We start from the raw sequence: 12442 nt of genomic DNA on the forward strand, positions 1-12442 counted from the left end.
TCTGGACTTTCTAACATTGCTTCTCCAGATATTTCATAGTCTGTCCAAGCCTTTGCTAACCTCCATTTCACAAGCAACCTACCCCACCCAGAAAAAGAAAAAAAAATCCTTTCCCTTGCTCATTGCCTCTTCCTAATGCCCAAACCTAACCAACTTTATTTTGATTAAAGTTCCCACCTATTCCCACAAGCTTGACATCTCACCCCTATATTCATAGCAATTCCACAAAGAAAGAAAATGCCTGAGAAATGTACAACCCACTAGAATCCATTTCAAAGGTTTGATATTACAAGTTTCTACAGTTACACACCGGGGAAGACCGATTCAGTCTTCAGGGCGTTCTCACCATAAGTTACACGTTTTGTTTGATTCAAAACCATAACCTTTAGTATTATTATAATTGTTTATATTATTTGAGATGTAGTTGCTTAGATATGTAAGGTTTACCTTGTTGAAGCAATAACAAGCAGGAATTCTGAGCCAGCCATCAACACAAATTGATTTTCACTATAATTTAATACATTTTTACTATTATTTTTTAATCATCCCCATAGTTGTGTAAAGCTAATGATATTGCCATTATAGAAGTAGAAGATTTGCAAATCCACATTATTGACTTTTTGGAATTCGTTTAGGGTTACACGAAGTCGATAGACATTTGGTCGGTCGGCTGCATTCTTGGTGAAATGTTGTCCAACCGTCCACTCTTCCCCGGCAAACACTATCTGGACCAACTTAACCACATCCTAGGTGTTCTAGGATCTCCATCGCAAGAAGATCTCAACTGTATTATAAATGAGAAGGTAAGTTCCATTCTCTCTCTCTCTTTCTCACTCTAAAAGTTATCTTGTTTTGCTTCTTTGATTAATTTATTGGTTTATTTATTATAAATGAGAAGGTAAGTTCCATTTTCTCTTTCTTTCTCACTCTAAAAGTTATCTTGTTTTGCTTCTTTGATTAATTTATTGGTTTGTTTATTTATATTTTTCCGCATCCAAATTTATTATAGATAGGACTTGTCAGCATGCAATGTTATTATAACGTAAAGTAACTCGTACCCGGTAGAAGCTCAAAGGGATAGATAGGGGAGAAGGTTTCAGCCCCAAGTATTGAATGAGCTTTGGTAAAATATGTTAATTTTGTAGTAAAGTATCTGGGAGGGGTGAGGGTGTTCATGGAATATTGAGTTTGGTGGTCTGTCTTAAGAGCTTGGATTATGATTGGGTATTAATATTTTTTTGTATAAGTATATTGTGTGATACTGGTGGTAGACTGTTGCTTATGTTTATGAAGTACAACCACTCCTCGCTTAACGACGACAATTCGGACCAGCGTCGCCGTCGTTAACCGAATTGGTCATTGAGTGAAAGTGTATACATATACGCACATGTAATGTATGTACAATGTCCAGCAATACATGTATCTTTATTTTCGTGTATTTTCCCTCTTTTACACAGTATATTAAAGCTTTATTTACTGTTTTGATAGTACAGAAAGCCCTCAAATAATGCGGTGGTTAGGTTCCTGAAATTACCGTGTATGACCAAATCCGCGTATGCTGACATTCCATATTAAATACAGGGGTGTTTTTTTAGTTTCAACCGTGGGCGCAATATAGCAATAAAAAATTAATTATTAATTTTGTAAATTAAAATGTATCAACGTAATATGCAATTTGTGGGCGGAAATGAAAATAAGAAATACCTTGTTACAAGCAAATATGCTAATGAACGAAGTTGGTAGCATAGGATTGGGACGCCATCTTGTCGTCTGTCAATTGACGGCCTCGGTACTTCCGACAGTACCTCGCCAGGTACATTTTATTGAAGGAATGTTATGGAGCGGAGATACATGCATTCCTTCAGGCTACAAGAACTTTGTATACCCCGCAAGCTGAGAGAGTGGTTGAAAAGCCCACCGTCTCTCACGACGACGACAATGAGGACGAGCCGGATGACATTTAATTTGTAGGTAATGATTTATTAAACACAGGTTAGGTTAGACGAAATTATCATCCTTTATTCTTCGACGTCAGCATCTATCATAACAAACATGGCGTACCATTCGTCCGACACGACTTCGTTACTTACGAAATCTGTTTTAGCTCCTTTTTTGTTTTTTGTTTTATTTCCGCTCACAAAATTGCATTTTACGTTGATACATTATAATTTACAAAATTAATAATTAATTTTCTATTGCTATATTGCGCCCATGGTCGAAACTAAAAATTTACCAATACCGGTATATACTGTACCCCAGGTAGTTTTTGCAGCTTGCAGGATGGTAATGTAGACCTAAGCTTCAGAACACTTTACCTCACAGCTAATATCCACCGTACAAGTTCATTTATATCATACAAATTTGCCTCAGCCAACTTATCGTACACGACGTCATAACTTCGGGAGATTTACGTTAAATGAATATTGGTCTGTCATAAAGCCCGTCGTTACTCCATGCTGTCGTTAACCGAGTAGGTCGTTAAACGAGGAGTGGTTGTATGCAGCATTTATTATTTTTTTTATGTTCTGATGGAAATTCATTGTTTCAAAGTGCAGGTGGCTACCAATGTTGCATTACTTGTTCCTATCCCACCTGTGAGGTGGTCACTGGTCGGGATACAGGGATGACCCATCATCCATGAGGAGCCAAGATGAGAGGGAAGAAAGGGTGGTGGATGGGAGTAGAATTGGTGGGAGTGGGTACTTGGTTTTTGACTTGGTTATCTACCTTGTAAGGTGGAAAAGGTCTTGGTATATAGGTAGATAAATCCCCTTTGTCTACATTTTAGCACTGTTTGATAAATTATTTCTGTTTCTTGTACTTGCAGGCTCGAAGTTATCTACAGTCTCTTCCCTTAAAGCCAAAAGTGCCATGGACAAAGCTGTATCCAACTGCTGACCTGAAGGCCTTGGATCTGCTGGACAAAATGCTCACCTTTAACCCCCACAAACGCATAGTTGTTGAAGATGCTTTGGCACATGCTTATTTGGAACAATACTATGACCCAGCAGATGAGGTCAGGCTCGTTGTTTTGTCAGTTATTACCAATAGCTGATACTATTATTATTGTTATTGGTGTTACTGTAATATAAGGATGCTTTTATTGCCAGTAGCCAATACTAATATTATTGTCATTGTAATTTTGGGACGCTTGTTGGCAGAGTGGTTTAGAATGTTGCTTCCTGGGTGTAAGTTTAGGGTGGAGGCAGATCAAGACTACTTTGGCAGCGAGTTCATAGTGAGGGCATATTATATTAAATTCCTTGCTTTGAAAAGCACTCTGAGGGGAGGGGCGGGAGTGTAAGACATTAAACAATCAAATGCAGTTATTATTATATAACCATCCTTATAAAAGAAAAATTAATGTTTGAGATAAAGTATTTGAGAAGTATGGTGGGTGTTACAAGTACAAGGGTTGTAGAGTGAGAAATGAGGAGAGGAAAGGCTTGTGGAAATGGAGCTGGCAGGTAGAGTAGAGGAAAGAATATAAGGATGGTTTTGGCACATAGAAAGAATGAAGAAAGACTAGTAAAAAGGTTGTGGAAGGTGAAGGTGGATGGAGTGAACCTGAGGGGTAGACCCAGAATGAGATGGTGTGGGGTGAAGGGGACTTTGAATAATAGGGGAATGTCTGTTGAGCAGGGAAGAGAGAACGCAAGAGATAGGTGTGAATGGAAAACAGATTCCCATTGCAAGCAGTAGGTAAATCAGAAATTAAAGTATATATACTTTAGGTATAAGTTGTTACTACTACAGTGATAATACAGGTTTCACTTATCCTTCGTTTATCACAGCCCGTAGCTGAGGAGCCTTTCAAGTTTGAGATGGAATTAGATGACTTACCAAAGGAAAAGCTTAAGGAACTCATTTTCGAGGAAACAGTGGTGTTCAAACAGGGACCTGGTCGTGACAACCCGGAGACTCCAATGCAACAAAACTAGGAGTCGCACAGCAGGTCAGATATTTGTACAAGAATGGCAATATGTATGGTATCATGTTTAGGGTTTCTTATGCATGGTAAGATTACACAAGAAACAACTGGGTCAGTGAGTATGATCATTGATCCAATGAAGATTTCATCATCAGTGAAATCCAACAATAAACCTCTAAATATCCATTACAAGCTTTGGACAACAGAAGGAAACTCTAATTACTGTCTACAAACACTTCATAAGAACCACACTTGACTATGTCACTACAGCATGGCTCCCAACAGTCAGCAAAACCTAAACACTTTACAAATCTTTGTATATCAGTGTTTCATATGTAGGGAATTCTCTTTACTACATACCTAATTCCTGCTTCCCTTCTTTCTACTCAAGCTAAATGAGGAGGTACAGCAGTCCTCATACACATATACATATACCATAGGCTTTTCCCCCTTACAAGGGAGATAGCCAAAAAGAAAAAGGTATAATAACCATTCCCACCCATTCCATCCCGAATACACTCCACTCCCCTCCACCCTCCCTCTTATTTTTGCACCTCCTGGATGACCTCATACATTGGGATATATTGTCACTACCACTTACACATCATACTTTTCTCCAAGCCTCAGCATCCAAAATTTTTATGCATTACCCAATCACTCTCAACATCTCCCCACAACAGAAAACATTACTTCAGAAACCCAATCAAAGCCTAACCATTTAACCCCTAATATGCTAGGAGACTTCAATGCAAGACATCCCCATAAGGAATACACTGCCACAACCTCAGAAGACAAACTAGATTTCTTCCTTCAAAACAAAACTTCTTGCATATATACCTCGCTCCCAAAACTTGAGCCATGCACACACTACCTTTCCTAGACCCACAGTACTCCTCAACAATTACTTGCTCAGTTCCTGTCTGAATCCTCTCGGGTAACACCTTCCCATATGTCATATTGGTAAATATACCATCATTAATTATTGGTGGTATTGGTGAAGATGTCTTGCCATATTGATGGTGGTCATTCAGTCAATTGTTGCCTTTAGTTCCACTAAGCGGAAGACCTACACCCCCACTGTGGCTAGCAACGGTCCTCGGAACCTTGCTCAGATCTCTGGGAAAAAACTTTCAGACTGCTGTCTGTGTTTTATTAGTATGGGACTGTTTCTGTATCACTGGCTGAAAGATATAGGGAGAGGAAAGCAGTTGTCACTTGTCAACTGTGTAAGAAAATGGAAGAAAAAATGTAACGGAAGATAGACAGAGATCCTGGGCTCAGTCTGGGGATCGAGTGTCAGCCCCACAGGGTGTCACTTTCTTTTGAAGGTAGTGATGGGGTTGAGAGGTTTTGAAAATGCACAGCTTTGCCATCCATCTTGCAGTATCATCTCCACCAGGCAGGGGAGCAATTTGGATAATTGGTTTCCTTGGGAGGAAAGGTGTTACCATGATGAGGCATTTTACCTGCTCCAGGATGTAGGATGTGTAACTTGCTATAGTATTATGCATGGTTAAGATCAAGGATCATGAAAATATGACTACACTAAAAACCCGCTGTTGATTGGATTCAAGAAAAGAAAGGAAATAACTATTTTTCTGTATATTTCGATCACTGGCTGTGATCCTCTTCAGCGGAGTGATCGAAATATACGGAAATCGTTAATTCCTCTCTTTTCTTGAATCCAATCAACAGTGGGTTTTTAGTGTATTTACTAATGTGTTATGACATTACTTGGCAATGAAAATATGACTAATTATGGGAACATTATAACTAAATGCTCCATCTTTGTGTCTTAAAGCTCTGGAGTAGTTTGGGTCATAAACATAACCAGTCTTTGTTTACTTGGATGAATAGGATTCTGTATTAGGACTAATTTCAGGCCCAGGACAGAGATGAGGCATGCCCAGGAAGAACCAGGAGGGTATGAACATGACAGCAAGTTAGGGGAACATGTGCTGGAAATGGGATTGGTACGGCAAGAAGAAGATAGGACAGTCTGCTGCAGCTGTGTAGCATGTAGTTGCTGTACAAAATACTGCTTCCCAGCATGTAGCTGTTCAGAGGAAAAGAGTCATTGTGGAGGGGACACCGTTTGTCACTGGTCATCCATTAAACCAGCTGTGCCCTCTTTATGCACCAGCTGCACTGTCTGCTGAACCTGTACATTATGGGCCAGGTCCTCGTGATAATAAAGACTACCAACCTCATCACCATCTCAACCGTTGAAGCTGTTTATGCAGTTCTACAAGTATGGTGATACCTGAATGGCATCTGCTGCTGAGACTGTTCATGGCCTTACTGCAAGTATGTTTATCTTATCTGCCTGTGTAAAATGTGGAGTGTTTGCCTGGTGAGTGAGTGAATCAGCTCTAGGGTCATGCAGTGGCAGCTCTCCGTGTGCCAACTGATGTATTATGTGTTATACAGTGATGACCCATGAAAGTGTCACCTGTCGCACAACTGTCAAATACAGTATCAGTTGTCATGTAGTATCAGCCATCACAGTGTCATTTGTCATACAATATCAGCATTGTCAAGTAATGTGCAATGATAGCTAACACAGATTGTCACTTGTCATGAGAGTGTCAAGTTTTTATGCAGTGTCTGCTGTAACATTCAGCTTCAACTCATTTGGGAGTGGATCTCTGGCTCTGGCTGCTGATGAGGTAGTGAAATTTTTATAGGAAAGAGATAATTTGAAAGTATTGACAATAACCAAGGCAAACTTTGATGGCAATAACCAGGGGGATGGGTAAATCCTGTTTGAGGAGACTGGAAATGTGGTGATGGATTATAGATCCCATTGTTTTTTCGACACAGCGTTGTTCTCTGTGGTGCATTTTCAAGTCATGAAGAGACTAGAGTAATGTCCTTCCTACATTATTTTGTGCAGTAAAGGAAAGTCAACAGCATCCCGTGTACGTGGATTAGTGGAAAGGCAATTTCTTTTCTCCGCATTTTGAGTAAGAAATTGAGAGTTTAGCTTCTCCAATATGTGACTGAAGATCAGTGATGGTATGTGTGTGTAGGTGTGGGTGGTGGTGGGTGTGGGCGTGGATGTGTGTTTGCGTGCCCTCTCCACGCATATGCACATGTTGGCCCTTTTCGTCGTTAAGAGTGTAGGCACACACCTGCATCAAAAACAAATATAATCTATTCAACCCCCCCTCTCTGTCATTTCAGCACCTTGGGGATGAAGGATTGACTTGTTCCTGGGTGTACGTACATACATACATACATACATACATACAAACATGTCTCTGCATATACATACTCTCAAACATACATACATATATGCACACATAATACATATATACATATGTACATGAGAGAGTTTGAGAGAAAGAGAGAGACAGAGACAGAGTGAGAGCAAGCGAGCGAGTTCATTGGTAGTGTAGTGAAGTGTGTGGCACTGATGGTTCCTTATGTGCCCCCCCTCACTGCATATGCTTCTGTATAGAGAAGTCAGGAATGTGTAGAGATGACCTCATGTCACCTATTCTCTAGATGTCGTGTTTTATTTTAAAGACTAGGCCAACTCTTCTCTTATATAATGTCAAAATGGAAAAAAAAAATACTAAAGAATTTGTTGGTGTATGTTTGTAAGTAGACCAAATTATTCATCAGTCCATCAATGTTTTAAGTTGTGGAAAACAAACCATGAATAAATCCCCTTCTTGGTAGAAAAGAAAATCAAAGTTGTGGTCTAAAAGAGTATACAGGTGTAATACAGTGCATTTTCGTGTTTGAAAACTTCAGAAGTTGAGGTTTTTATGAAGTCAATCAAAGTTTGAAAGCCCTACTTGTAAATGTGAATATATTTTAGTTGATTTTTTCCACACTGTCAGCCCCAGATTAGCATTGTTTGGGTAAAGTAAAAGCAACGGCTCTCTTCCCGCATATGTGATGTCGGAATGAAGCCATGTTGTGATCCATCAGCCCAATGCAGCCATCATGGGGTGTAAGAAAGACAACTCCCAGAAAATGTGGTTTGGAATGAATTCTTTACATAGCTGTGATTTGTTGCACAGTGGGAACTATTCGTACAATGGAAGCAATGTCCGTAAGTGTAGAAAAGTGAAAGTGTTTACTACACGTGGACTGATTTGTTGTCAGTGCGTGTGTGAGAAATAATGTACTTTATCTCTTAAGGTAGTTGTGGAAACCTTTCTTCTGAGAGTCTTGTCTTGGTTTACTCAAGTGGAGTTGCAGTTAAGCAGTCTGTGAACTATTAGTTTTTTCTCTTTAACAAGTGCTTGAGAATCCAAGACATAAAAATTGAAAAGCAGAATTCATATAAAGAAAGTAAACCATGTTTAAATGACTTCTGGTTAAATATTTTACTGTTTAGTTCATCAGTGTTTTAGGGGATGTAATATCAAGTTCCCAACTGATATGAAATGATATGCAGGTTTTATCTCTCAAAGAAGTGTACCAGATATGTGGCATATTCCTGTATTGGTTGTTCATTTTGCCTTTTGTATTTCTGCTATTCCAGTTTCTGTATTGATCTTGGATGGCGTAGATCTCGGTGTATTAATTGATGCATTTAGAATGGAGGTATATTTTCTATATTGTTGGCCAGAAACTACCCAATCTTTTCTGTTTGCTTGTGTAAAGTATCACATTTTAACATTCCAAAGTGAAAGTTTATAAAATGGACATTTTCAAATCTACCAACTGATGCAAACCTCGTATGATTAGAACACCTGTACAAGGGGTGTGTGGATGTACAACTATTAATCAAGGGCACACGTGAAATGGAGGCATTTCTTTCTGTTCCTTTTTTAACCAAAACAGTCTAGGAGTAAACTGGCCATAAGGAGAAATGGAGCGATAGGGTGTGCTGCTTGTTTTCACCCGATTTAAAGCGCATTGATATCTAACTTAACTTCAGAAAACAGCAGCCTGTAACGGATTTGACCAACGTGTAAAGGGTAATTTTAGCTTATTTTTAATTGCTGGATACATAAACCAAGCCATATTGGAAGTTTTTTCCCATTAAATTGTTGAAACTGATGTTAGCCCCCCCATTGGCAAGATTGGACTCTTTAAGAATGGCTTCATGATGCAAAAGAAGTATGGTAAAGCTTCTCAGCATGAGTGATGGACCAAGATGTTTGTGCTAATTAGCTCCTGATGGAAGAGAGTTACAAAGTCATGAAGAACATGGCACCAGACTTACCTAGTTCAGGGGAAATGAGCTCTAAAAGTCAACAGTGGATTCAAGGGCCAAACAAAATCAGGTTTGCGCATTGTGCAGAATATGTCAAAGCCACAAATTGCTTGGTGCAAGGCTACTCTGCCTTTGTAAGGTATTAGTCTGAAAACAGAATCAGTAGCTGCAGATGTACCATGCATATCAATTTAGTGTTTGTGCAACATGATTCCTATGTCTCTACTGTTTATTGTTAATATTTATGGATTAGATGGAGACTAAGGTGACTTTTTTCTTCTTCTTTGAGTTGCCAAGACATAGTTGGTGCTGATCAAAGGATTACAAATAAAAATGTAGGCAAGGCAGATGTAACAAAGGAAAGTTTTGTGGAATTTGATTCGTAGACAAGGTCGGAAGTGCTCATTTTAAATTGGATTGAAATGGGTATACTTGGTGTCATCAAACAGGTTTCTTTGTACTCAAAAGAAGATATTAATAATATACATGTATTTGCATATGTTGTTTGCTCTTATATGATCATGTCTTTATGTTGTCAGAGTACCTAGTGCCACTGTCATGGGACTGATTCAACAGTACAGAGATTCCACCTGTCTAGGCAAATATTTTTTATTATGTATTATTATAATTATTATTTTTCATATTATTTATATATATATTTATTTATTATTATTTTTTTCATATTCTCCTCACTCTCCAGGTTTTGTGCCAGTGTCATTGTGATTTGTAAACAGTTTCCAGGATTTTGTCCATTCATGTAGCTTTCAAAATTGTTATATGTAACTTAAGAAATATATAAAATTCAGTGAATGTAATTTTCTTCATGTTTATAAGGTGGAGTTTCTTATGGACAATGTATTTGTACCTGGCATTTATTCTTCTTTATATTTAATAAAAGGATATGTTGCTGTATAGAAACCACCTTTGTTATACTCCAACGCAGAAAGCACTTACACAAAATGTTACCCCTTTAAACAAATTGGCCGTCAGTCTTGGTACTTGGTATCAAATTATTTGGCTGCTTTTGTTCCCCCAAGTTCCCTGACTAGGGAGGCTATACCCTTCTTCAGAATCTTCCCAGAGGAAGAAGGAATGAAGTTTTCCTGTTATGAATCCCATTTGGTGATCTTTTGGCCCCCTTTGCCTCATCTCATGCCAAGGAAAAAGGTGTTAAGAGCTTGGAGTGGTACGTGGAAGCAGACTGGAGGAAAACTGTTGTCTTACCAACTCCGAGCACTGCTCCTGGGTTTCACTTTGGTTGGGGAGCTGGTGCTTAAAGTGAGGCAGGATATTTACTTGTTGTTAAATATTTTCCCCTCTAATTAATGATACAATAAGCTTGTTCTTCCACTTGATACCACCAAATCCTCTGGCATTGGTATAGAGCAGCGTTTCTCAACCTTTTACCTTTGCGTAACCTTTAAAATGAATTGCATGTCTCAAGGAACCCCTGTGGAGAAAAAAAAACATACCATCTTTCTCATTTTATTTTCATAATAATAGGTTAGATATGACGATGTCTATATTACATTATTACAATAACCTTTTGCGGAACCCTGGTTGAGAAACGCTGGTATAGAGCATGATCAGCCTTTAGTCACAACCCACATGGCAGGTGTTGTAGGTCCTCTGGTTGACCTGTGGTGGTATTAGAGTAACATAGGTCAGGAACAACCTATGACTGAGTAGCCCTCCTCAAGATCCACTTTGATCATCCCATACATAGAATGAGCTAGAAAAAATGCTCAAATTCTAACCTGGCAGGGGAGCTGCCCCAGCCAGGTTGGCCAAATGTTGCTTTAATAGTAATAGTGATGACCCAGTTTGGAGCTGCCCTCAGCAAGGTAAGGCAAATGTACAATACATAGGTAAAACACATATAGATATACAGTGGCACAGGTGTACAGTTATTGACTGCTAATTCAGTGATCCAAGTTTGTGTCTTGGCCAGGGCTGAGAAATCTCTGCATTCCTGCACTAAAAATCTGCTTTCTAAATGAAGACAAAGGAGTTTGTGTGAGTGTTTACCTAATTGTAGTATACAGTAAATGAGCAGTGTTTGTTGGGTTCAGTCTTTTTTTTTTTCTTTTCCTATTGTACCTAGCGTCAAATTCATGTCCAGTTCCAACTTTATCTATATCTTTGATTTCCAGTTATATTTGGATTTGAACTTGTGTTGTTTGAGCTTGGGCTATATCACTTCCTAAGCTATTCCAAGCATTTATGCATCTGTGTGGACACCTGTATTTCTTCACATCCTTAGACACGTCTTTCTTAATTTACTCCCATCTCTTAAAGCCCTCCCATCTGTCAGGAGTTCTCTTCTTTGCGTTTACCTAATTGGAGTATACAGGAAAAGTGTAATGCTCACTGGGTCCTATCTCCCACTCTCCAATATATGTCATATTTACCTGATTATAGTACACAGGAAAGGAGCAATGTTCATTGGGTCCAGTCTCCTACTTTCTAATTTTTTATCACACCTAGCCTCAAATTCATGTATAGTTCCAACTTAATCTACAGCCTTGATTTCCAATTATCATACCTAGATTTGAGCTTGGGCTGTATCATCTAAGCTATTCCAAGTATTTGCACATGTTTGGAAAATTATTTCTTCATATCCTTATGGTCTTTCTTAATTGCTCCCATAACCTCTTAAAACCCTCCTTTCTTTAATCGGGAGATCTCTTCTGTCAATGCAATCTATTGCCTTTAGTGACCTGAATACTGTAATCTATCGCCTCTTTCTCTTCGATCATTGAAAGTTGGCAGACCCATTGCTATTAGTTTTTCCTCGTACGTGTTATCTGCCAGGAGGTGCCAAGATGAGAGGGAGGGTGGTGGGGAGTGTATTTAGGGATGGAATGGGTGGGAATGGTTTTTATGCCTTTTCTTTTTGGCTACCTCCCTCGTAAGGGGGAAAAGCCTTGGTATATGTATGTGTTGTCGGCCAGGATGGGGACCAGTTTGGTTGCAGCCCTTTGTATTCTCTTGATCTTGCCCATATCCTTCACCCTGTGTGGGGACCATACTAACTATATACCAAGTATTGTTTTCCCCTTCACATGGGAGCTAGCTAAGTCAAAGGGAAGTAAGGTAAGTACACGCATTCATCCATCCCACACTTTCTTCCCTCTCATCTTAGTTCCTCATGGATGACAGGTCATCCGTGTATCCTACCCACTGTCCTGGGTCAAGTAATGCAATAAGACACAGCACATCCACAGCAAGTTTGCTTCAATTAATCAGTGACCCCTCCTCCTTTCTGTCCCCTTGTGCAGAAAAAAAAGATGGAGAAATCCCGTCTGGCTGCGTCAAAATAAGTTTTGATG

General features: G+C 39.2%; 1 protein-coding gene across 2 annotated transcripts in view; it reads left to right on the top strand.

Annotated features, from left to right (window-relative positions):
* The window catches only part of rl (Mitogen-activated protein kinase rl), a 91881-nt gene extending 81853 nt beyond the window's left edge, over nucleotides 1-10028 (top strand). For both annotated transcript variants that reach the window (XM_076204080.1, XM_076204081.1), the window contains exons 6-9: nucleotides 636-803; nucleotides 2828-3016; nucleotides 3795-3955; nucleotides 5814-10028. In XM_076204080.1, coding sequence (XP_076060195.1) covers nucleotides 636-803; nucleotides 2828-3016; nucleotides 3795-3941 — 504 coding nt within the window. In that variant the 3' untranslated portion in view covers nucleotides 3942-3955; nucleotides 5814-10028. The remainder of the gene's footprint in view (nucleotides 1-635; nucleotides 804-2827; nucleotides 3017-3794; nucleotides 3956-5813) is intronic.
* Nucleotides 10029-12442: the final 2414 nt, after the last annotated feature.

The sequence above is a fragment of the Oratosquilla oratoria genome, chromosome 20 (assembly GCF_046742065.1).
Source record: "Oratosquilla oratoria isolate Oo_2021 chromosome 20, ASM4674206v1, whole genome shotgun sequence".
In the NCBI taxonomy this organism is placed as follows: Eukaryota; Metazoa; Arthropoda; class Malacostraca; order Stomatopoda; family Squillidae; genus Oratosquilla; species Oratosquilla oratoria.